At 45.3% G+C, this 25,454-nt stretch overlaps 1 protein-coding gene across 2 annotated transcripts in view; it reads left to right on the forward strand.

Annotated features, from left to right (window-relative positions):
- Dym (dymeclin) overlaps nucleotides 1-25,454 on the forward strand; it is a 274,143-nt gene that overhangs the window by 40,776 nt on the left and 207,913 nt on the right. For both annotated transcript variants that reach the window (XM_029471781.1, XM_021150437.2), the window contains exons 6-8: nucleotides 2,255-2,327; nucleotides 19,238-19,363; nucleotides 21,415-21,557. In XM_029471781.1, the coding sequence (XP_029327641.1) occupies nucleotides 2,255-2,327; nucleotides 19,238-19,363; nucleotides 21,415-21,557 (342 nt within the window). The remainder of the gene's footprint in view (nucleotides 1-2,254; nucleotides 2,328-19,237; nucleotides 19,364-21,414; nucleotides 21,558-25,454) is intronic.

Genomic DNA, 25,454 nt, shown 5'->3' on the forward strand with positions numbered 1-25,454 from the left:
AAGAGAGAGTTAAGTTAGCTACTTTTAATAACAAGCAGCAATTGGAGGATAAACTCCAAGTGGAGGGCTGACTGGGTATGTAAGAGTGAGTTTGAATATACTAAGTGTGCTTAACTGAACTGAGATCATGAAGTAATGAACAAAAACTCGATGAGAGCCCTTCAGGGTCAGGAGGCCGCAGCAGGTGGTGTGCTTCTGTCACCAGCCTGAAGTGCGAGGGACTCCAATTCAGGACTATCCCAGGCTACACAGTGACCTCCTTTCTCAACAAACAAAAACGAGGCTGCATCAGAGAGGCGGATTGCGTAGTCAAGAAGACTCAGAGAGTGCTTGCTTACAGAGGGGTGGCTGAGTCTGGGTTTTAGCATTGGGCTGCTAATGCAGTCATCAAAGATGAAAATGAAAAAGAAGTGTGTTGGGTTAGAGAGGTGGCTCAGTGGTGAGAGCATTGGCTGCTCTTCCAGAGGACCCAGGTTTGAATCCCAGCATTCACATGGCAGTTTACCACTTTGAGGGGATCAAGCTCCCTCTTCTGGGATCTCTGTGCTGCCCGTATACCATTCATGCACATAAAATTAAAAAGAGGTAAACTAGAGAAGTGTTAGAAGTATTGTACTCATTTTTGAAAACACTGAGTTTGAGATAATGGTCACTCATCTTAGACACGCAGTAGACAGCTGGTGGGAGTCTGCAGCTGTGGCACTCTGACTGCTCCGCGTCTTGTCCAATCTGTGAACTGACTAGAGTCTGCCCTGCCGAGTGTGTGCATGAGAGACAGTTTGACAGAAAACAGGATGGTGTGTGAGAGGCTGAAAGGCAATCTTTGGATTTACTAGCATGTAAGTTGTGATGAGAGAGAGAGAGAGAGAGAGAGAGAGAGAGAGAGAGAGAGAGAAAACACACTAGCCTATGGCAGAATGAATGGAAGGTGTTTGTTCTGGAGGAGTGCTGGCAAGAGAACAGAGAATGCCAGGTAGCTGTGAGACTGTATAGGACCCGAGGAAATAATTTCATGAGGGAGTTGATGTCATGAGTGTCCAGAACCCAAACCAGACGTCACAAGGCTATCCTCTGGCTTAAGCAGTTTGGAGTCCCTTAGCTGTGGGCTTTGGGACAGAAATGCTTGTGTTGGGATGACAGGTCATATCCTGTCCTTGCCACTTAGGATTCTCTGACCAGGAAAGCCTTCTTGTCTTTGGCTTTTGTTTGTAAGGATTCAGAATTCATTCTGTCATCTGTGGATTGAAAAGGGGCTGTGGGGTTCATCAGGATCAAGGGCAAAGTTGTATGAATATTTGGGGGAGGGTTACAGGTCTAAATATCTTTCCTTCAGGTGGAGCAGCTAAAGCAGCTTTTTTTAACAGAAAAATTGTATCTTTGACTTTATATAAAATTCCATCAAAAGAAGCAGTGTGAGGTATGAGAAGTTTGAAATTACTAGCCTGTAGGAGCCTTAAGGTTGTTTTTTTTTTTTTTTTTATAATTTTTGTTGGTTCTTTGTGAATTTCACATTATGTACCCCAGTTCCACTAATTTCCCCCCTCCCCTCATACCTGCCCTCTTCCCTTGCAACACCCTCCCTCCCCTCTACCCCCCCAGAAAAAAAGCTACAGTGTGTCTGGAAGCTACAGTGTGTCTGGAAACAGTGTTCCCTTCTGTCCACACTTCTTTGCTTGCACATGTTCACTGCAATGACTCACTGATCAGGTTCCAGGGGTTCACTGTCAGCCCCTGCACCAGGGCCAGCTCCACCTTTCTGCCCAGGCGAGGTGCTGGGGCTGCTCTCCTGAGTGTTGCAGCAGGTGAGGGCCAGGGCCCGCTTTCTTGCTCTTAGATTACAAGTACATACTTGTAATCTTAGAATTTGGGGAGGCTTGCCAGTTGAGGACTACACAGTGAGACCCAATCTTGAAAGCAAAAATAGAGCCTGTGAGGTAGTTAAGCAAGTCATGCTTTTTTCTAACTCTGAAACTCACGTAAAAGTAGAAAGAGAAAACCACTCCAAGGAATGACCTTCTGCCTCTCAACTGTGTGCCATGGCATGTAAGAGGAAACAAAGGAAAACTGTGTGAAGTTGTTATGAAGGCTGTGCTAGGTGCTGGCATGCTCAGGATCTAGATTTTATTCAGAGGGCAAAACAGTGTATGAATATATATAATAATAATTTTTTTCTTATTAGAAATGAAAACTTAACATCTAAGTAATTTCATCTATTGTCTACCTTGTCAAAACAAACCTTTGTGTGTCTTACTAGGTTCTGACTCTGAAGACCTTTTGGAAGAATTGCTCTGCAGCTTGGTACAGTTAATCACTGATACTCCACTCTTGTAAGTTCTGCCTGAGCCGGGCTTGGTCTCCATTCTGTAATGAAAATGAGAATTGACTGTGCTGAAGAGGGGTGTGTGTGTGTGTGTGTGTGTGTGTGATTGATGGGGGGTGTGGGGCAGGCAGTGTTGGGTGAATTCCTTACTCATTCTCTTCTCCCTTTTTTTGTTTTCTCTTCCCTGATCCCTCCCACTCTCTCTGTCATTTTGAGATAGGGTCTTACCAAATAACTCTGGTTACCCTAGAATGCCCTATGTAGACCAGGCTGGCCTTGAACTCACAGGATCCACCTGTCTCTGCCTCCTGAGTGCTGGAATTAGAGGCATGTGCCACCATGCCCAGCTCCCCATATTTTCTGAGACAGGGTCTTTTATGGAACCTTGACTTCTTTGATGTGGCTATACTGCCAGGCCAGCAAGCCTCAGGATCTGCACTGTGGTTGCAGGCCTGCACCATCAAACTAGGATTTGTTGTTGTGGGTGCTGAGGACCCTAATTGAGGATCTACTGAGCTATCTACCCAGGCCTTGTGTTGAAGAGCTTATAGGTTCTGGTATAGTGTGTAAGGATTGCACACTCATACTATTCTTCCTATTTTGCCTGGTGTGTGTAGACTGTGTCTACCTGACTTGCTTGTTTTTCTGTTGCTGTGACAAAACACCATGAGCAAGGCAACTTAAAGAGAACAGAACATTTAATGGGGGTCATAGTTTCAGAGGTTGGTAGAGTTCTGTGGCCGTCCTGGCAGGGAGCATGGCCATAGGAAGGCAGGCAGGGGGGCGGGCAGGCAGGCATGGTACTTAGAGCAGGAACTGAGAGCTCACTTTGAGACAACCATGAGGTCGAGAGAGCTATCTGGAAATAATGGTGTGGGCTTTTTTTTTTTTTTTTTTTGTTTTTTCGAGACAGGGTTTCTCTGTATAGCCCTGGCTGTCCTGGAACTCACTTTGTAGACCAGGCTGGCCTCGAACTCAGAAATCCGCCTGCCTCTGCCTCCCGAGTGCTGAGATTAAAGGCATGCGCCACCACGCCCGGCGCTGGTGTGGGCTTTTGAAACTTCAAAGCTCACTCCCAGCAACACACCTCCTCCAACAAAGCCACAGCTCCCAAGCCTTCCGAAACAGTTCCAGCAAGTGGGGACAAAGCACTCAGGTGTGTTTGAGGCTTGGGGCCCATTTTTATTCAAACCATACTGCCATCAAACAAGAATTTCTTGTTAAGGGAAAATGACTAAGTCCTTCAGTAATATTAACATGGTAGGCAGAGGACTACATTAGCTTGGTAAGAAGAGATCTTATAGGTCTGTAAAGAGTTTGAGAAAGGCAAGTTGAATCTAGTGTATGTGGTAGAAAAAGCAAACTGACCACAGAGTATACTCTTTCCCCCCAGCTTCCTGGTTTTGTTTTGAGACTGTTTTAGGGAGGACAGAGTTCTTTCCAGTGTTCCTTGAGATGTCGTTGGGGAGGTCCTCCAATGAGACTTGTCAGTGAAGTTCGTTACAGGGAGCTTACTCAGTGACGAAGTGTGTGGTTCTCCTTCTGACAGCCTTCTTCCTGTGTCCCGGAACATAGATGAGGTCTTCTGAGTCGCACACCCATCCTGGCACCACGACCCAGTAGCCTCCTAGAGGTTTTGCTTTGATGTCACTGAGCCCTGAACCAAGGTCAACAAGTGCTGTTCTCCATCCCTTACCCTGGACGTCTCATGTGACAAGCCAAACCCTTAGCTGTTTATGCTGCTGGAACCAGGTTTTCATCGCTGCAGCTCAGTGCAGTTCTTCTGTGTGTAAAAATGTCTACTCACTATAAGCCGTTGCTTATCACCCCTCTCATCACGGATCCTCCTCTGGACTCCTTAGCTGTTTCTGTCATCATTGCTGTCCTTTATACACTGGCTGTGCACTCATGTATCTTGGCCCTTTGGAAGGCCACGAACCTCTGTGACATTCTTCCATCACCAGGACTTTAATTACTTTGGAGAATTTACAAATGGGCTGACTCTTTTTTTTTTTTTAAAGATAGGTTTATTGATTTATTTATTACATGTAAGTACACTGTAGCTGTCTTCAGANANTCCANAAGAGGGCNTCAGATCTCNTTANGGATGGTTGTGAGCCACCATGTGGTTGCTGGGATTTGAACTCAGGACCTTCAGAAGAGCAGTCGGTGCTCTTAACCACTGAGCCATCTCGCCAGCCCGGACTGACTCTTGAGAACAGAACCTTTCATGTTGGCCTGCTGGTGCCATGTCTTGTCCTCCACCTTCAGCTGTCTGAGTAGCTATGATGAGAATACAACTATCGCCTTACTTACTGGGTGTGTGCGTGCATGCGCACAGACAGCCATGTGTGGGTATGTGTGTGACATAGCACATGTATGGAGGTCAGAGGATAAATGTGAGAGTAAGTTCTCTCCTCCTACCATGTAGGTCCTGAGGACTGAACTCTGGTTATCAGACTTGGCACTAAGCACCTCTACCTGATCTATTTTTCTGGTTCCAGAGATACATATTTTAAAGGAATTACATTTATATATTAGACAAGGTCTCATAAATCCCAGGCTGCCCTTGAGCTTACTATGTAGCTGAGAATAACTTTGAACTTTATAAAAGGTTGTTTTGTATGTATCAGTGTTTTGCCTGCATGTATGTCTCTGTACCATGTATGGTCATTGCCTGAGAAGACCAAAAGAGGATGTTGGATCCCCTGGAGTTGTAGAAGGTTGTGAGCCACCAAGGTGGGTGCTAGATACTAAACCTGAGTTCTCTGGAAGAACATCCAGTGCTTGTAACGCTGCCTCATCTTCCTAGCCCCAGCCTTGAACATTTCCTCCTCCCCCTCTTATCTCTCGAGTGTGGAGACCCCAGGTCTGTTCCACCACATGCACTTTATGGAGGCTGCACACAGGCAGGCAGACATGCGCTCCCCCGGCTGACCTGCATCTGCAGCCGTGGGAAGGGAGTAGTTTTTAGATAAAGAAGTTCTTCCGGTTTATCATCATAAAGTAACCAGCACAGAGGGGTTTGTCAGAAATGGCCCAGCAACAAAAGACAAGCCTTTGTGAGCAAAGAGGCCCTTGGGGATACTGTACACGAATCCATCCTTTCCTGGAGCTGGGGAGCTGCACCATGCCTTGTCCTGCGTTGATGTACGGTGAGCTGAGCTAAGTAGACTGCCTGCTCGGGGAGGATGTGGGGATAGCGTCCCACCAATGTCTGGTGGTACAGAGAATTGTTTACCCGTCTGCCAGTTTTTCTCTTGCTTTAAGTAGAATTTGATACTGCCCAGGGTGACCGTATAAGCACAGCTTACAGTCTCCTCTTTGTACCCAGGTCACATGGCTTGCACTGATGCAGAGAGACGTAAGCCACCAGGTGTCACCTCACTGAGCGCATGCATTTCAAGTCCTTTGTTCCTTGCCCTGTCCTTTTTCTTACTTGGAATATGGGATATAAGACAATGCTCAGGTCATGTTGAACCACTGGTAAGAGCGTCACTTGCAAAGGGTAGGTCCTAGGAGCATGGGCTGTTAGTAATGTTATTAGTAAGATTATTTGAGTGCTCATTCTCACCTGGATTCTTTTTAAGATTTATTTTATTTATTATATGTAAGTCCACTGTAGCTGTCTTCAGACACCAGGAGAGGGAATCAGGTCTTGTTACAGATGGTTGTGAGCCACAATGTGGTTGCTGGGATTTGAACTCAGGACCTTTGGAAGAGGAGTCAGTGCTCTTAACCGCTGAGCCATCTCTCCAGCCCCTCAACTGTATTCTTATGTGAGAAAACCAGTTCTTGTCTTGGTTAAGTCACTGTGGTTAGGTTTTGGCTATTTTTTTTTTCAGATGGGTGTGGAGAACGTATGTAATTCCCTGCTCTTTTCTAATCATATTGAGCTAGATGTTTTGTATGTTTTTGACCAAATTTTAAAATTACATTGATATAATTTTAAAATTAACCAGGTCAGATTACACATGCATATAACCCTAGCTCTTGGGAGACTGAGGCAAGAAGGTGGTGAGTTAATGGATAGCCTGGGCTACGTAATGCGTTCCAGACCAGCCTAGACTGCAGAGTGAGATTCAGTCTGAAACAAGCACAAAATTAGGCTTTTAATGACATTTGTTTTCATTGCCAAGTACCAACAATTGAATGTGTACAGACTTTAGCCTTTATTGATCATGTTTTGTTGAAGTTAGGGAGTTGGAAGTATTAAATATGTTTAGATAATAAAGAGGCAGTTAGTAGAGTGACTGGACCAGCTGTGTGGAGGAGCCAACAGCGTTGGAGTATATCACACATTCAGTGTTTTAATGTGTTTATCCTTTTTAAATGAACTGAAAATGCACAGGCAGCCAGATGTCTTGTGTTATGTATGCTCAGCTAGAAGCAGCTGCTGAAACAATTCCTTATGATTTACTGTCCTTGGCAGTCCATCTTAGAAGACGGTTTGTCTTGGTTACAGTTTCCATGTGAAAGCAACTTCTCTGCACTGCTTCTACCCAGACTGCTCCGCAGCGTTCCAGACCAGCCTGTGACTGAAGGTGGAATGAGCATGGAGCCGGAAGCCCGCTCAGCTCCTGTAATGAGAGCGCCAGTCTGGCGGGAATGCTTTACTGTTGTTCTTGCTTACCTGTGCTGAATTAGCAGGAGAATCATTAGAAGTCTAATTTTGGTAGTCATGTAATTTCAAACTAACCTAAATCTTTCTTATGAGACTATATTAAATAGTCTATTAAAATTGAGAGCAAAATGATTACTAAGAATAACATACTTACATTATGTATGTGTGTACCCGTGTGTGTGTGTGTTGTGTCTCCATCCTCCCACACAGCTCTTGCTTGCCTTAAGCTAGCTTGAACTTGCTGTGTGGCTAAGGATGACCTTAAACTTCTGCATCTCTTGCCCTCAACCTAGGGTGATAGGATTACAGGTGTATACTGTAATGCCTGGTTTGTACAAACTTTTAAATGACTCTTTACAGGATCAGGCTAGGCCCAGGTCCAGTCGCTAATCCCAATTATTCAAGAGGATCTCGAGTTTAAGACTTACCTAGGGGATCCCCACTTTGAGGCCTTTGAGGAAGACAACAGTATTTGAACAGGGCCCTCTCAGGACCAACTCTGTCCTTGTGGAGTCAAGGGCATATTAGATCGATTACTGCAAGTCTGGGAGATTAAGACTGGAAGCGCTGTGTTGTTTGAAAGACACGAATGTTAGAAGACTGAACTCGAGTTGTATTTCAGAGTCTGGACCAGGACACAGCTAGGAAGTCTAGGGCTTCTCCTCCCAGTTCCACTTTGGAGGAATTAAGGAGGTTTGAAACTGTCTGAACTGTGAAATCCTTTATATCACCATGCTTCTGAAATATAATAGTTGTAAGTGCACATTCATTCAGACCGTAGTCTTTCAGTAGTGTGTTGTGAAATATCTGAATACTGAGAAGGTTTATTCTCCACCAGTCATTCTTTGTGTTTGAGACAGGGTCTTAACAGTGTACCCTGGCTGACCTGGAACTGTTGTGTAGACCAGGCTAGTCCTGAACTCAAGAGAGGCTCACCTGCTCTGCCTTTCATTGCTGGCCTTGAAGGCCTGTGCTACCACACTTGGCTTGTAAGTGGCTTCCTTAGTTGTCAATGAGAGCGAAGGACCCCCCCCCCCCCCCCCCCCCCCCCGTGCTCATGGTTGGCGGTGGAAGGGCTTTTATACCTCTGGGATAATGTCTTTCTTCAGCCCTCCATGTTGATTCACAGAGGCTTCTCCAAAGCCAGCTCAGTGGAAGGCAAGAGCTCGCTACAGCAAATCAGCTTTAAATTTTCAGTGCTGCAAATTAAAGTCTAGCACAGCTTTCTGAATGAATTAGGAAGTTAAGACATCATAAGTAAGCATTGAACTGTTATAGAATTTTCATATACCAAGATAGAATTGTGTATTAAAAGGTTACAATAGGCATTTAAAAATTTTTTTTTAAGATTTATTTATGTATTATATATAAGTACACTGTAGCTGTCTTCAGGCACCCCAGAAGAGGGCATCAGATCTCATCACGGGTGATTGTGAGGCACCGTTGAACTCAGGACCTTCAGAAGAACAGTCAGTGCTCTTAACTGCTGAGCCATCTCTCCAGCTCGTGGTCCTGTGTGTGCTGAGGCTTCACTCAGTGGTAGAGTATATACTTAATAATAAGATGACCTTGAATTTAGTCCCTGGCACAAAGTATTACAGCTACACTTCTAATTTCAGTTTTAAAACTAGCCATCACTCCTATGACAGCATCTGAAATATATAATAATTCTCTCCTTTTAGAATATCTCTGTTGGCACAAATAGCTATTTCTAAATTTTCATCTTAATCGTTTAAACTTGTCAGTTGTTTTTATTAAACTTATGTTCCATGTATGGTGCTGCCAGGTTCCTGCCCAGCAGTCAGTCAAAGGAGCATGGCTTTTCCTTCTGGGTTCATTAGCTTTGCTGTTAGCCAACACCAACACTCATTTCACGATGGCTTTTGTCCTTGTCCAAGTGTCCCCCTGTGCCCCAGCATCGCAGCACAAGGTCACGGCTTCTGTCATTTATTCACATAAGTGTTAACTTGCTCTAGCAGTAGTCTGTTCTAGGACATTTCAGCCCAGATGCTGGAAACTTCTTGGGATACTATGGCAGCCAAAGCAGTGCTTCAGCTCGCTAAAGTTGACTTTGGTTTAGCAATTGTGTAATGAAAATAAATTTTCTGAAGATTATACAAGGACTTCAAAACAGATCTGTTGGCTGAAAACACTGTTCATTTTTTAAAAAATCACTCCACTGAGCATGGTAGGATTTTGGTTTCTCTCAAGTATTGACTTCTTCGGACTCATTTCCCTGATGACTTAGCGTTTAAGATAGTTCAATTAATATTTTAAATTTAGTTATTATAGAAATTAACATTACCTCAAGTTCTTTCTTTTTTTTTTTTTTTTTCCTTCTTTGCATTATCAGGAGTTAAAGAAGGAATTGACATCAGAGCTCACCCACTGCCCTTACTTAAAGGAAAACCGAGATGCGTAGATTCTGTGTTGAAGTGAGCAGAGCTAATAAGGAGCTGAGGAAGAGAGCTAGCTTTCCTGGTTTTGGGTGGAGAGTTTTTACAGCATGCTGTAACAGAACATGGGTGCTGATTGCGTTCTTCATATGGTCTCATTTCATGTGTGCTCGGATTCTAATAGGCTGAAGTTCAGCGTGGTTAGGGTAATCTGGTTTTGTATAGGTTGATACTTTGATATGAGCAGAGCCTTATCCATGAGAGTGCATCGGCACCAACCTCCCTTGTCTTTCCAGCCTTCCTCTTTGCTTTCATAACTGACTCTTGGCTTTCAGTTTCTTTGTACCGTGGAAACTTTAATGTATAGGAACAGTTAGGAGCACAGAGTCACATTTCACCCTATTTTTGCACCAGGGTTGAAAAATTCTACATATTGTTCTGAATCTTGCTCTGATTTTCATTCTGACCGAGGAGTCTCTGTATCCCAGTGCTTAGAAGTCTTTCTGTTTTCATTTTCAAATAAAAACAAATAAACCCAACACCTGCTGTTCATCCCATTCTTAAAGGGCACAACCCAGTGGTTTTGCGTGTATTCCCCATGATTCTGCAGCAACAGAGAAACCACAAGCGTTGTCTGTCACATTCCCACTAGTCCCCACGAGTCCCTTCTTTCTCTCCATGGCAAACAGTCTGCTTTCACCTCCTGTGGGTTTTGCCTGTGCTGGGTCTCACTGGACTGACTCTCCCCTTCTAATTATATGTGGTCTGCTCAGCTTCACTATTGTCATGTGTATTGGGACTTTATTATTCTCCAATGGAGGCTGGGGAGAATGAAAAGTATTCTATTGCATCTATATGCCACATTTTGAACGTGTATTCATCAGTTAATAGGCTTTGTACTTTTGTTATCTTTTGCCATTGTGTGTAATGCTATGAAAATTTACGTGTAAGATTTTATGTTGGTATATGTTTTCAGTTCTGTTAGGTATATCTACCTAGGAGTGGAATTGCTAGAGCACATGGGACTCTGGCTGTGCCATTTCGCATTCCAGAGTCTGTGGATGAAGGTTACAATTTTTCTACCTCCTTTCTCATTCAGAAAATTACATGACTATATTTATTTATTAGAAAAACTAGGCTTTTTTTTGGGGGGGGGTTTGGTTTTTTCGAGACAGGGTTTCTCTGTGTAGCCCTGGCTGTCCTGGAACTCACTTTGTAGACCAGGCTGGCCTCAAACTCAGAAATCCACCTGCCTCTGCCTCCCAAGTGCTGGGATTAAAGGNGTGCGCCACCATGCCCGGCTAACTAGACATTTCTGATGTGAATTTATAGTATTTTTTTTGATTTGCCTATTGTCTTTTTGTTATTATTTTAATTTTACTAAGAACATAACTTTGTTTTGGTAATGTTGATTTTTTTTTTTTTTTTCCTCTTGACTGTCCTGGAACCCACTCTGTAGATCAGGTTGTTCTTGAAGTCACAGAGCTCTGCCTACCTCTGCCTTTGATCTTATGCTTATTTTATAAAATGGGTCTGAGTATTAGAAGTGGTGTTAGGTGGCCAATTAGTGGTGCATCCTTGGGAAGAGTGAGTTCTCCCTCTCTTCTTTCCCAGTCCTTAGTTGCCTGTAGTTCTCTGTCTGGCTGAGGCCCCTGGGATTGTACCCTTCCTTGTTAGCATGTTTGTTGATGTGAGTTTTCAGATCTTGTTTAGGCAGTCATGTTGTTGAGGTGTCATGGATGTCGCTTCCCCGTCATATCTAGGAGAGACATCCCACAGCAGATTTCCTTGTCCCCTGGCTCTTTCAGTGTTCCTGCCACCTCTTCTGTGATGTGTTCTGAGCCCGAGGTGCAGGAATGATGTTGTATCTATTGTGGTTCTCTGTATCTTGGGCAGATGCGGCCTTCTGTTGTGGTGTCTCTGCTGCTGAGAGAAGCTTCTTTGCTGGGGGTGAGAGTGAGGATTATCTGTGGGCATCAGGGTAGACTTCAGAGCGCAGTTAGGCTATGCTGAGAACCGTGACCGCGCTCACTCGCTCATCCTGGGCAGTTGCCTTGCTTCCAGGCATCATTTCCCTCCTGTCGAGTGAGTCTTAAATCCAGGTTGTTCCCACTGGATATGAGCTGCACTCACACACCTCTAGGGATCTCCTGCTGTGCTGGTCGTTGTCATGGCTCGAATGCATCACAGCTAAGTAGGATATTAGCGGTCCCTAAAGGACATGGTGTTTTAAACCTCCAGGACCAGTGGTGTACAGCTTTTGATCGTTTACAGTGAAGTGACAGAATATTAACTAAGAACGTTCCAGGCTGAAATGAGATTAGACACACCGCTTAAGCCGTCTCTCATGTTGTATTGATGTTTTGTCATGGTGTTAAAATGATTTATTTTTATAAAACTTTACAAAATGTCTATTTTCAAATTCTGTGTATGTGCACATGATTGTGGGCGCCCAAAGGGATCGAAGGTGTAAGATTCCCTGGAGCTGGACTTGCAGGAGTTGTGAGCCACCCAGCAAGGGTGCTGGAAACCAAGCACTGTGTGCTCTTACCTGCAGAGTCATCTCTTAAGCCATTGGTATGCTTTTTCAAGGACGGTCTCATGTAGCCAAAGCTGGCCTTGAATTTCTGATTCTCCCAAATTTTGAAACTGCAGGCCCGAGCCACCATAGTGGCTTTTCAGACGCTGTAGGTTATGAAGCCAGTGCCTGTGTCACCCCCAGTGGAAGTCTACTCCTCAGTGTGGAGGCCTAGAGCTCGGGGCTTTTGGGAGGCCATCTCACAGGAAAGACAGGAGTCATAGCTATCTTTCCTCACCACTGTCCACCTTACACGGCTGCAGCAAGAAGGCAGCTACAGCCTCAAGAAAGCTCTTGACCTGGAACTAAATTGGTTGGCATCTTGACCTTGGAGTGCTCAGCCCTTGTAGTTTGTTTTTTTTTTTTTTTTTTTTTTTTTTTTGGTTTTTTTTTAAGACAGGGTTTCCCTGTATAGTCCTGGAACTCACTCTGTAGACCAGGCTGGCCTCGAACTCAGAAATCCGCCTGCCTCTGCCTCCCTAGTGCTGGGATTAAAGGCGTGCGCCACCACCGCCCGGCGCCCTTGTAGTTTTAACAAAGGAATGTTTGTTTATGGTAACTTGTTTGAGAATTCATACTCTCAATGACAAAGTCATTACACAGAAATCATATAATAGCAGCTACCAAATGATAAATAAAAATTAAAATGCCATTAAAAATAAAACACGAAACACATTGGATTAAACTTAACAAATATGTGCACTTAAGTATTAGTAACTAAAAAACATGACTAGTGAAATTAAGGAAGGCCTAAATGTGACTGTATATGTATGAATTGAAGGTGATAGAAATGAGGTGGCAGGTCAGTCAGTCTATAGATTCAGTTAGTCACATTTGTATCAGGATTGTTAGTCATCTTTTTAAAAGGCAGGATCTTGGTATGGAGTATAGGCTGGCTTTGAACTCACTGTGTAGCCCAGGCTTAGACTGAATTCACACTTCTCCCTCCCTCCTGTCTCCCAGCGGGTTTGCAGGCCTGTGCCGCCATGCCGGACTTTATATTGTATCAGGAATTGGGACCTCTAGGAAGTTGTCTTACACAGTTGTTGTCACAGTTATTTTCTCCTCACAGAGAAAGAGAGGGGGAGAGAAAGAGGGGGAGAGAGGGAGAGAGAAGGAGAGAGAGAGGACACTGTGATCCTAAGCTGGGAATGGAAAGTTGAATATTAATTCCCTCTTCACTGCCTGGAGGTCTCTCAGCCGGGGCTGGGGCAGGGGCTTTGTTTGCTTTGTTTTTTCCTTCACTCCTGAAGACAGTGAGTGGAAAGTGGAAATACAGCATTTTTCTCTACCCTCAATTGATAGTTGTTGGAACTCATAGTGTATTCTGTTGAGGTGGAGTGTCGTCTTTCACTGTGAGCAGGCGGTGTGAGTGGCCCACTAGGTAATTCCCCTAAGTAGTTTTCATTATCTCTCTTTTGACACAGCTGAAGTTCCCGTGAGTGTAACTTGGCTTAATACTAATAACTCTTGCTGTCTGGTGCAGACCACTATCCTGTTTTACCTTTTAACTACCCAGTAAAGTAACTGGGAAAGAAAAGGAAGTCTTAACTAGCTCACTTTCATCATGTCCAGTTAGCCTGCAGCTTTTAAGACATTGTAGCATAAGCGATCTGTGATTCACCATAAAGAGCCAATATGTGGTCAGCTTGGTTTTGAGTGGTGGCAAAGTTATAGCTTTGAGGCCATTGGTGAGCTTTTGTTCATTAATGACCCTGGAGGGACCTCCCAGCTGTGGGAGGTGTGGGGGGCATGGTAACTAGGAAACATCATTGACAGACAGCTGCATTTTGGCTGTGTGTATCGCCAAGTCCTATGTCTTTAACGGATTTTCCGAATGACATTTGCATCATTTCCCCGGGTGGCACAATGGAATTGGGGCCTACTTATTTTGAAACAGTTTTAAAAACTACTGAACGCCATTTTCAGGGATTAAATGAGAGCATGGGCTGCCTTGCTTTGGCCTTGCTTTGTGGAATAATTATTTTTGCTGTTGCTACTAGTTCTGTTACTGTCTCCTCGGGAGTCTAGTGAATTTTTATACAGAGTGCTGGTTTATGAAATAGTATTTGGAAGCTGAGAGTTTGAGGTTTTTTTTTTTTTTTTCTTTTGTCCACTTTTGTTTTGGTAGCACATACTAATTTTTCTCTGTAACTGAGCAGACGAGGGCAAATCCATGATTGCTTCCTGTCATCTCATTTTGTATGTAGGGCACAATGGTAGCGGGACATAGGCTGCAGGGCGGGGCTGAAGATAAGAGTGGTTACGTGATGACCAGGATGTAAGCGGCAGTGCAGAACGAGTAATGTGGGGGTGTGAGCCCAGCACGTGAGTTTCTTATATGCCCTGTTCTATTTAAATGGAAACCTCCGTTGACTCAGAGGTGCTCTGCTGTTCTCCATCTGATGGGAGAGCCTTGTATGCAGGCAACAGCAGATGCAAAGCTGGGAGGTGGGCACATTAAGGTTTCTGAGTAGGCCTGTCAAACTGGAGGTGAAGGGGCAAGGGCAGGGATGCAGTGGGAAGGAAGTTAGGATGCTCTGTTAGAAGTCCTGGAGTCTCTCGGAGGGTGGGCTTGTCTTCTAAGTGAGGTGCGTAGCCACTGGTATCCCTGTGTAAGTATTTTCCAGCGGGGAGGTTGGCAGGCCTATAATTCCTGCAGAGGGAGGGGGTGGGGGAGGAGGGCTGAGGCAGGATTATGAGTTGGAGGCTATTTTGAGTTGCATAGAGAATTCAAGGGCTATAGATTTCACTGTTGGCATCAAGTGTTTCTTTTGCTCTGTACCAATACATGTGCTTGGAAATAAGTCTTTTTTTTTTTTTAAACTTTTCTTGCTTGCTTGCTTCTTCTAAAGAAGAGTGTCCTGCTATAGCCTGAACTCTCTGTGAACACCAAGCTGGCATCAAATCTGGAGTGGTACTTTTGCCTTCCCCTCATGTGTGCTGAGCTACCTACAGGTTCTTCTGCCCTGCCCAGATCGGGTATGGGCAGGCAAGCTTTCAGATGCTGGTCTCCAGCACCCTCCGTTCCTTTCCTTCCCCTGTGTGACAACAGCAGGTGGCAGTAGTGGGCTGAGGGAAGCAGTGGCAAGTGGCGCCCTCTAGTGTTACAACCCTAAGCCAGTCTTGTGTATAGAGTCCCTTAGCCTTACAAGTGCTGGTATCAGGGCCTTGGCTTCTGGCAGAAACCAGTATTAAAGCTGTCATGCTGCGACCTGAGGCCCTGTGCCCTGATGATTGACAGCTTTCTGGAATTCCTGTGCTGAGTAGGGCCCTCAGGTTCTCTTCACCCCTCTGCACTCTTGTCTCTGCACCCACTTCCCTGCTTACCCAGGCTGCAGGGAATTTGGAATTGTTCACTGCAGCCTGTGTTGACGGTTTGTCTTCTGTTGGGATGGCATCCAAAGGGGAACCAGGGCCCATTAAGGGCTATTCAGGGACTGGGCATGGCCTATGCAGGGACAACGCAGGTACAGGCACCTCTGCCGCACATCGGGGACTTCAGGTAGATCAGGCCTGAGGACACCCTGTGTCTTAAGCTTTAGAGCAGTTGCTGCCGGCCTCTGCAGCTTCTTCAGTAGCTGGCAGGAACCTATGCTTTGTGTGCTGGGAAGCCAGGACTAGGGACCTGGGTGTGGGTGGTGAGTGGGTTGTGTGAGAGAGCGCTGCTGGCTTATGGGTAACAAGGTGCTCCTGAGGCTACTCAGCCTCTTCCACTGTGAAGCAGCTGGTGGATGCTTTGGCCCTGGAAGCCTGGAGTTAGTAGGGGCTGCCTTGGCAATATTGGTTCCCAGTGCCAGGCCTGTTGGGATTCCACTCACCTGTGTGGTGTTTAGCTGTCAAGTCTAGTGCCAGGCTTCAGGCTAGTTTTCCAGTGAGAGGTTGCTGCTACTGTCTGCAGTGATGCCCCTGTCCTGCGCCATTCCTGCGGCTGCTAGGGTACACTGTTGTACAGAAGTGGGCGAGGAAGGACGACTCCAGAGGATGTGTGGTCCTGATGTAACAGCAGGGGAGATAGCATGAGGAAGTAGCTCTGAGCCTGCTCTCTAACTGTTCCTCTGCAGCTTGCAGTGCAGCCCCACAGGCATCCAAGCCTCCCTCCGTCAGGGAAGTGTTCCTCCATTGTCAGGCTGGGCACATCTACTACAGACCAAGATAATCCCGACTGGCAGGGCAGCCAGCAGCCAGTGCACTCGGCTGCAGTCGTGGACAGAGCTGTCTCAAGGCATCTGTGGCATGGTGAAGGCAGCTGGTGCGGGTACTGGGGTGGTCTTTCTAACTGTTAGGGCAGCATCCTTTTCTCATGGCCGCTCCAGCAGCAGGAGAAGGCCCAGTAGCTGTCAGTGGGGAGCCAGGTTGCCCTGTGCAAACAGTGTCCTTGCTTAAGTGCAGGAGTGAACGTCAGAAGGATGTTTCTGTTTGTGTTTGATTTTCCCCTCACCCCATTCCTTCTGCAACAGCGTTTAAACTTACTAGTGCTGTGAGAAGAACATCTAATCTGTGGCTTTAGAAGTTGCTCAGTGTATCCTTGCATCTGCTGCATTTATTAAATCAGTTTCACATCCAAACTAGGCAGACTACAACTTACCCCCAGTGAGTGACCCTGTCTCTGTATCATGTCTCTGTTGCTGTGCAAGAATGCTCCTACTTGGGCAGTGTGTGTGCCTGTAGCCTCAGTACTTGAGGGGTTGAGGCAGGAGGATTACTGTGAATTTGAGAACAGCCTGGGATACATAGTGAGTTTGGGGTTGACCTAGGTTACATAATGAACCCTAGTCTTAAAAAAAGAAAGCCCAACAAATTTTTTTGAATGATCCAAATGTCAGCTGTTTAACAATCAATATTACCTGATAATTTTTATCTTGTCAGATGTCTGAGTATAGCTTGATCTGTTACTTCTGAGATTGTGGTCAGGTCAGGGTTGGGCTATCTGAAGCTTCAGGTGGGGAAGGGCTTGCTGTCTAAATCCCTCCTTCTGGGTGCCGACAGGATATACTTCCCCCCAGCGTTGTTGGACTGGGGGCTTACTTCCTTGCTCACTGTTGATGGAGGCCTCATTTAGCTCTTTGCCTTTAGGCTCACAAGACTAACTGGTAAATATGCATTCCAGACAGACTTGGGTAGTTTAATTAATGATTACTGTAAGTAGAATCCTATCTGGTCACCTATGTCATCATTAGTGAGTTGTAAGTGTCCAGTTTATTCTTCATTCAGTTCAAGGAATGAGGAATAGCTGGGCAGTGATGGTGCACACCTGCAATCCCAGCATTCCGGGAGGCAGAGTCAGGCAGACCTCTGAGTTCGAGGCCAGTCTGGTCTTCAGAGTAAGTTTCCAGGACAGCCAGGGCTACACAGAGAAACCCTTGAGAAGGAAGGAAGGAGGGAGGGAGGGAGGGAGATAGAGAGGGAGGGAGGAAGAAATAAACAACATAATTTATAGCAGTAATTAAGTAATCACTGAGCTATCCCCACTCTCTGTGTGTGTGTGTTGTGTGGTACTAGGGGTTGGACCTGCAGCTTCTTGCATGCTGGGCAGATGTCCCATCACTGACCTGTGTCACTGGCACGTCCCCCCCCCCCCAACTTAAGACAGCGTCTGCTGAGTTGGCCAGGCAGAGTTTCTGACTCAGTATGTCATGGTTCTAAAATGCATTTCTACCACTGACTGCTCCTTAACACATCTGGTTCAGTTTAAACTTGCCTGGTTGAGAGCCAGTTGTCTTTAAACACACAACAAACTACCATTTAGTAGATGTTACCTACTACTTTTCTTTGAACTTTACTTGAAAATTTCCTTTGACTTGAAATTTCCTTTGGGCTTTAATTGAAAACTTTACCATGAAAAATTTCAGATTGATAACAAATGATTTGGGTGAATAAATATGTACCAAGCTGTGACAGTCTCTCCTCTGTTGACGGACAGCTCGGTTGATTCCATTTTCCTGTTAAAGTGAGAGGAGCCCATCTGACTGTGGCAGGATCGAGAGCTCTTGGGATATGCCCAGGAGGGGGGACTGGGTCATAATAGTTGCCCCTCGATTCCCGAGAAGCTGCCACTCGAGTCCCACGGTGGCCTCCTAGTTGACACCGCAGTGGAGTTTGCTGTCTTTACTTTTCCAGATGTTGGCCATTGTGAGTGGGGTAAGAGGGACTCTTAAAGTAGGTTTAATTCTCCTGTGTTTGCCGGCTGGTTAGAAATGATCAACACTTAAATTTTTTTATCAGGTTTTATATTTCTTCTGAGAACTGTGCGTTCAGAGGATTGATTGACCTATTTATTTCCTGCCAATTTCTTGTGTGTATGTGTTTACTTTTGCAGTTCTTTTAAAATTATTTTTAACTTTCCAAAAATTGTGAATATTTGTGGATATGTAGGGTTGTGTCTAAGGGCTCAGTGCCGTAGGCCAGCAAAGAACATTGGGTGCCACGGGGCTGGGACTACAGGCAGTTGGAAGCCACTCACTGGAGGTTTGGAGAAATGAACTCAGGGTCTCTGTAACAGCAATGAATGATATACTGTCTTATTTGTATGTGTATGCCTGTGCCTATATGGCTGTATGTGTATCTGTGTGTGTGTGTGTATGTGTGTGTGTCTGTATGTATGTCTGTGTGAGTGTGTGTCTGTGTGTGTCTCTGTATGTGTGTGTGTCTCTGTGTGTGTACATGCTTGTTGCATGCATGAATGTGCACATGTGTGTGGGATGCACAACCATGAAGTGAGAGGGCATTGATGTTTTTTCATCACCGTTTGCCTTATTCCTTTGAGACTGGGATTCTCACCAAGCTTAGTAATTTGGGGAGCTGGCTTGCCAGAGCTGCTGACATCCTCCTGTTTCTACCCCACAGCCCTTGGGTCACATGATTACTGTTGATGTCCTACCAATCATGCACAGTTGGCTTGAGGTGTCGCACATTAGAGATGAAATGCATACACCATTCTGATTTAGAGATCATGGCCTTCCCTCTGCCTTTCCTGCTGCATATCGGTTGCTGTTGTTAGTGAGCAGAGACAAGCACAGGGGTTAGAGCGGATCTTGAGAGCAGAAGGCTGCTGCTCTTCCTACCGTCCAGCAGTAGACTACTAGACATGGGAGCTGCAGAGTAGGAGAGCAGTGGGATGCCAGGTCCAAACAGAAGAGCTAATGACCGGAAAAGGGGTTAATATCTTGGCTTGACTTAATTTTTATCTTAAGCATTTTTTAAAATAACCTGAAATATTTGAATATGTAGATTTGACTGCTTAAATGTAAGGTTTATGTGGAAAGAGCAGTGTTTAATCTTCCAGACTGATCACGACTCTGTTTCCTCCATGTCTTCAGGGATATCACGTATGAGATATCAGTGGAGGCCATCTCAGCAATGGTTGTCTTCCTTTCCTGCCAACTCTTCCACAAGGAGGTTCTGCGACAGAGCATCAGTCACAAGTACCTGATGCAAGGCCCATGGTATGTTCTGTTTTAATGTTGTCCTTCGTAAGGAGCAACCACTGTGATTTTAATTGTTATTTCTTCTCATGGGTGTTGTCATTTTACCAATCTGCCATCCTTCCTGTTCTGTTGGTACTTCATCTCCAACACAAGGTGAAGCCACAGCCTGGTTCCTGTCCCTCTGTGCTCTGCCTCATCCCCCAGTTCATGGGTGCCTGTCATAGTTGCTTTAGCAGTAGGCTGCTGTCTTCTCTTCCTTTTTTCTCCTCCCCTGTCAAGTCCTCTCTATATATTCTAGCTGCACCCAAGTCTTCCTCTTTCTCCAGCTCCTTGTAATCTAGTTGTCCCTTGGTATCTGCAGGGAACTGGCTAGGATACCAAAATCCGCAAGTCCCTAAAACATCCTGTATGTAACCCAGGCATATCCTCCCGTACGCTTTAAATCCTGTCTAGATGACAGATAGTTCCTAACACAATGTGAATGCTTTGTAAATAACTGATATGCTGAATTGTTTGGAAATCAATGAGGAGTAAAGTTAAGTATAGATAAGATTTTTTTTTTTCTGAGTATTTTTAATTTGTGATTGGTTGAAGTAGTAGATGCAGAATCTGAGACTGTGTTCTTTGTGAATTTGAAGGGCTGACTTGTGTGGTCTGTGACTGGTCACCTTTTGTTGAGCCTGCCAGTGGCCCCTCCCTAGTCTGATTTCCTGAGCATCTACTTATTTACTGTATGCTACCTACATGCTGGGCTTCCTCTGTAGCAGATACTTATGGGAATGTGGCTAAAAACACTTTCAGGAAACACAACACCCTACCTTCTAAGCTTTAAATCAAGCAAGTCTTTAGAATAAGTTAGTTTTTGTTAAAGTTATCTGTAAGTTCTAGGGATGCAGCTGTGGGTAGAATACTTGTCAATTGTTATGAGTGAAGGATATTGTCCATAGCACGGTCTTCACTGTGCTTGCCTTGTTACCATGGTTACACTACAGCATGCATGTTCATAGGCTCCCGTAGAGCCCTTTGGGTAAGTCACACAAAAAAGATACCCCAGTGCCCAAGGTTAAGACTGCATCTGGTGACCTTCATCTTACTGGAAGACTCCCAAGGTATCACTGGGCCTTGTGCAGCAAGAGGCAGGCCAGTCTGTGGCTTGAAAAGCTTATTGTCTTATTGAAAAGCTACTGGGATTGATCATATGAGCTCCAGACGTACCTTCTGACCTAACTGACACGCTCCACTGCCAAACACCATAGTGAGTTTTCAATTCCACCATCTTCCTGCCTCGAAATGAGGATTGAACTATGGTGTGAATTGTAAAGGAGACAGACCATAATACTGGAGCCTGTGCAGGTGACATTTGAAAGTCACTGACAGGAAGGGGAGGCCTGGGCTTTGGAGACTCCTCTCTAAACCCTAACAGTGGTGGAGTAACCTGGCCTGCAGGTGATGGTTGGCATGCTAGAGTTTTGACTAGAACTTTATCTGTTATGGTGCAGGAAATACACAGGTTGTATTTTCCATAGGTGGGGAGGACGTTATCTTTGGTTTTTATAGTGTCATTATAATGACAAATACTTAAGCAGAATATTCTTTTACTGGTTCTTGTGGTTTGTCATAAAAGCCATGGTCATCAATAATACATGCAAAAATCTACAAGTGGACCAGAGAATATATAGAAATTACCTTGTCACCAAAAATTGAATAACTGGAGTTTTGCGCTTACAACATGTATCTTATTGCTATTTGGTTCGCACATTTCTCTGCTGATTTCTATGTAACAACCTTCCTTCAGTAGCCAGCTGTACTGCACTAGCCATTACATTTATAATTACTTACAATTCTATGTAAGTGACAAACAAACAGATGCTTACGCTTAATGGTTTGATTCGTGCTGTCTGGTGTGGAGACAGCGCCAGGGTCAAGGCTTGGGTCAGGTTGTGAGATGCTGACACGGTCCCTGAGGTAGTCCTAGGGACAAACGTATTCTGTGGTGGTATGCAGAATTAGGTGACTCTGAACAGGAGTTTGATTTTAATTTTTTTTTTTTTTTTACCTTTTCTATGTAGTCTCTCCTACACCAGTAAACTTGTGAAAACCTTATTGTATAACTTTATCAGACAAGAAAAGCCACCTCCGCCGGGAACCCACGTCTTCCCTCAGCAGTCGGATGGGGGAGGACTGCTGTATGGACTGGCGTCAGGAGTAGCAAGTAAGTCCTTCACATCCTCTGACTGTGGAGCCTCTTCTGATTGGCCACACGCAGTTCTCCTCACTTGGTTGCTGCCTGGAGCCATTCCAGTGAGTCTGTGTAGCTGGCTAAGTATAAAAGTGCACAGGAGTTAAAATGGCAATCCTCCCATTCCCTGTAGTGATTCATGTTAAAGGTATGCAAACAATGAATAGATTATTTAACTGTAGAATACAATTGTTCAAGACGAATGTTTATGTGTAATTATGGATATCATGCAAGGTCTGGTTCTGAAGAGAAAGTAACATCAAGCCCTCGGATGCTTTTCACTGGGTGCGCTGTAGGCAACATCTTTCTGTTCAGAGATTCCATTGGCTGGGGTTTCACTGCACAATCTCAGAGCTTTGTTCAGTGATAAATTGGTAGACTTGGAAGACTTTGTAGCTAACTCTGCAGCAGCGTGGGATGGGGTTGCTGAAGAAAAGCCCTTTCCTCCCTCACAGTAGGCGTCGTTTCTGCTGCAGAGTTCAGAGCTAGAGGCGAGGCCAGCACGTGGTGCCTTGGGCTTCCTTCTGAGAATAGACCGGGCTCTGAGAGCTAACACAGCTGAGACCGTGGGCTTCGTTATAAAGGAGGAGTAACTCGGCATCCAGGCAGTCTCCTGTCTGCAGCCGAGCAAGCAGTACCTTGCATGGGGGTGGGCAGCACAGGGTGACAGCTTGCTCTACCCTGGGGCTTGCCAGCCTCTCACTAAGAAGTCTCAAGCTTGCTCTGTGAGTCAAGCAACTGATGAGTAAGCTGCCCGACTTGGTAGTTGGCCTGCCCTTGGTTCCCATAGGATCCTGTGTTAAATCCATGTGTTGTCGCTCACTCCTCATCTCGCTAGGGAGCCAGCCTAGGATGCCACAGTGCGCCGCTTCTGTACTGTGCCCCACACAGCACCACCTAGGTGAGGCCTCCTTCTGAAGGCCGCATGGCAGTGGCTTTCTAGTCTCTCGGGGACATAGAACTGATCTCTTGGTCTTTCTTTCCTTCCTCCCTCCCTCCCTCCCTTCCTTTCTTCCTCTCTTCCTCTCTCTTTCTCACCTATCTGGTGTGAGTACTTGGCATCTGAGTTTTTCCCAATATTCTAATGTAACTAGAGACAAGTTCATTAGTTACTTTCTTCAAAACAGTGGTCATACTTGGCAGATTTTTGTTGTTGTTGTCTTAAACAAATAAATTTGGTGCCATTAGTTTTCTGAGTGCAGAACTCGGCCTTTTACAAAGTAGATAGAGCCCACACAGCAGGTACTCCTCCACTCTGCTGTCTCCCAGCTCAGGCTTACAGACAGTGTGGTTGGACCTTTCCTGGGTGTGAACAGCACTGGCTTTGTACCATTGTATGCGTTGTATGCTTTTAAAAATTACTTCCTTCAAAACAGAGTACATTGTCTTAAAAACTCAGTTTGGGATAGTGATGGTGGGGTTGGTCTTGTGCTCTGTGTGTTCAGAGGCTGAGTTCTGGGCCCCGAGTGAGATCAGGCTGCAGTCTGGGCATGGGCATTGTATTAACCAGTGTGCTGTGAAGAATGCTCCGCAGTAATTTGATTGGACAGTAAAAGACTGGAGCCTGTGACTGGCCAGGAGAGAGAGACCTGAGATGGAGTAGGGGGGTCTCAGGGACCACGAGGAGGAACATGGAGGTAGAAGAAAGAGGTCCCCATGAGGCAGGATGGGCCATGTGCATGTGGCCAAGAGAAGATCGCCCTGATGGCACACATGGAGCAGAGCAAATGAAGCAAGGCTTGGCCAGCAGGTAACTCAGGGCCTGTGGCTGGGATGTAGGTTAGAATAGCTCAGGGCCCGAGACTGGGATGTAGGTTAGAATAGCTCAGGCCCCGTGGCTGGGATGTAGGTTAGAATAGCTCAGAACCTGCCCTGTTTAGGATTACAGCTCATTAATAAAAATACTGGGTTTCTGTGTCGTTTACTCTGGAATGGGGCAGACTCCCCCCTCCCCCATAAAATTACTTTTACATAGTGCTTTTGTTAACACTGGCAGGGCAAGGGCCTTGGCCTGAGCTCTGTGTGACTCTACAGCCTTTCTGTTTTTCCTGTTGTTATCCTTCCCTTCCTAACTTACATTTATGGCATGAGTGGGAAGGCTGCTTGATTTACCAGCTTTCTGGGCTGGCTATCCCAGGCTCACCTCTAACCCATAATCCTCCTGCCTCAGCTTTCTGAGTGCTGAGACAACAGGCAAGCACAGCCACATCTAGCTCTAGCATAACTAGATACTTGGATAAAATTAAATACTAAAGGCTAACATGTACCTGGGAATGGTGGCCATCTTATCTTTAATTCTAGAATTCAAGAGGCTGAGGCAGGAGGATTACCAGTAATTTGAGCCCAGCTTGGACTACAAATGTGAGGTCTTGTCTCAAGGACACAAAGAGCAGCAGCCATGACAGCCAACAGCTGGTTTGTGTCTGTGCTGAGATGTGGGCTTTGTCATCTCAGCGGTTTCCGTCACTGTCTGACTCCTGCCTGTTTTCTCTGCTTTCCCTGCATGATCCCATCCACTTGAGTTGTCTTTTCTCGTGTTTTACTCCGTGCAGTTTCAAGGCTGTTCAGCGGTAGAGTGGTGGGATGGATTTCCATCCATCTAGAGTCTCCAGGGATGATCAACATTTGCTGGTTTACATTGTATCTCTCTCCTCACTGGTAAAAGAAACGTTTTACCCAGAAATCAGTTTATGCATGCAGCAACCTTCCAAGAGCTCAGCAGTACAAACCCACTTCTCCCTGTCCCCCACTTTTGTTTTGCCATTTTATTTGCTCGCCGTCCTTGTCACTGTACTTCCTCTTTAAGGCACTTGTGGGTAGGTTACCTGCAGTGCAGCCTTCCTCCCTCAGGGGCATCTCTTGGACCCACAGTGTAGCTGTGGTGACTGAGGAGGGGATCATTGCCAACGCGTCACTCCGTCACTCGTGAAGAAAGGAAAGAAGCCTCCTTTACGAAGTGTGCTTTCATTTAAGTGTTGCACTTAGGTTTTGTTTTGTGTTGATAATGATCTTATGCTAGCTAGCCCAGTGTGCCGGCACTCAGTGTGTAGTCCACCTTCACCGGGAGCTTACAGCCTTCCCCAGCCTCTCAAGTGTTGGTGACTGGGGTGAGCCACTGTCTTGACTCACAGTTAGGTTTTCTTGTAACTGTTTTGCCCTCGGTGTCTCTCTTCTGACTCCGTCCCTGCTTGTCTTCTTCCTACAACAGCCAGCCACTCTCCCATTCCTCAGGAGCCAGGGCTGTGTTGGCTCAGAGGAGGAAAAAACACTGTGGGAATTGCTCACACAGCAAAGATACAACTAGAACTTTTGTTTGTTTCTCTTAGAGTAATGACAATTCACATATAGTTTTTTTAAAAGCTTTTTCAGATTCATTGAGTGTGATTTCAAAAACTGGTTGGAATGAATTGTACATTAATATAATACTTTATTTTATTATAATACATGCAGATAAACATATAGTCATAGTTTTAGAGTATAAGAAATTATTTATAGCACTATGCTGTCAGTATAAGACAAAGACTCAGTTGATGCATCACTGTTTTGGAATGAGTGCTTTCATTTTTTTAAAGTTAATTTATTACTTTAAATTTGCAGCTGATTTATCATTTACACTAATCACAGAATTCTAGAATCACCTGATATACTTTAAAAATCTATTCATCTGTCTGCCTGTCAGCACTATAGTTAGATCTTGGCATTCCTAATCCATAGATACAGAGTGAGGTCTGGTGCTAGCATAGAGTTATTTTTAATTGTGTGTCTGGGAGTACACACGTGCACTCATGCGACTACATCAAGCACGTGCATCTGTGGAGGTGTGTGCGTGTATCTGTCTGCCTGTGTGCTTGTGTGTGCATGCAGGAGCGA

The sequence above is a fragment of the Mus caroli genome, chromosome 18 (genome assembly GCF_900094665.2).
Source record: "Mus caroli chromosome 18, CAROLI_EIJ_v1.1, whole genome shotgun sequence".
Lineage (NCBI taxonomy): Eukaryota > Metazoa > Chordata > Mammalia > Rodentia > Muridae > Mus > Mus caroli.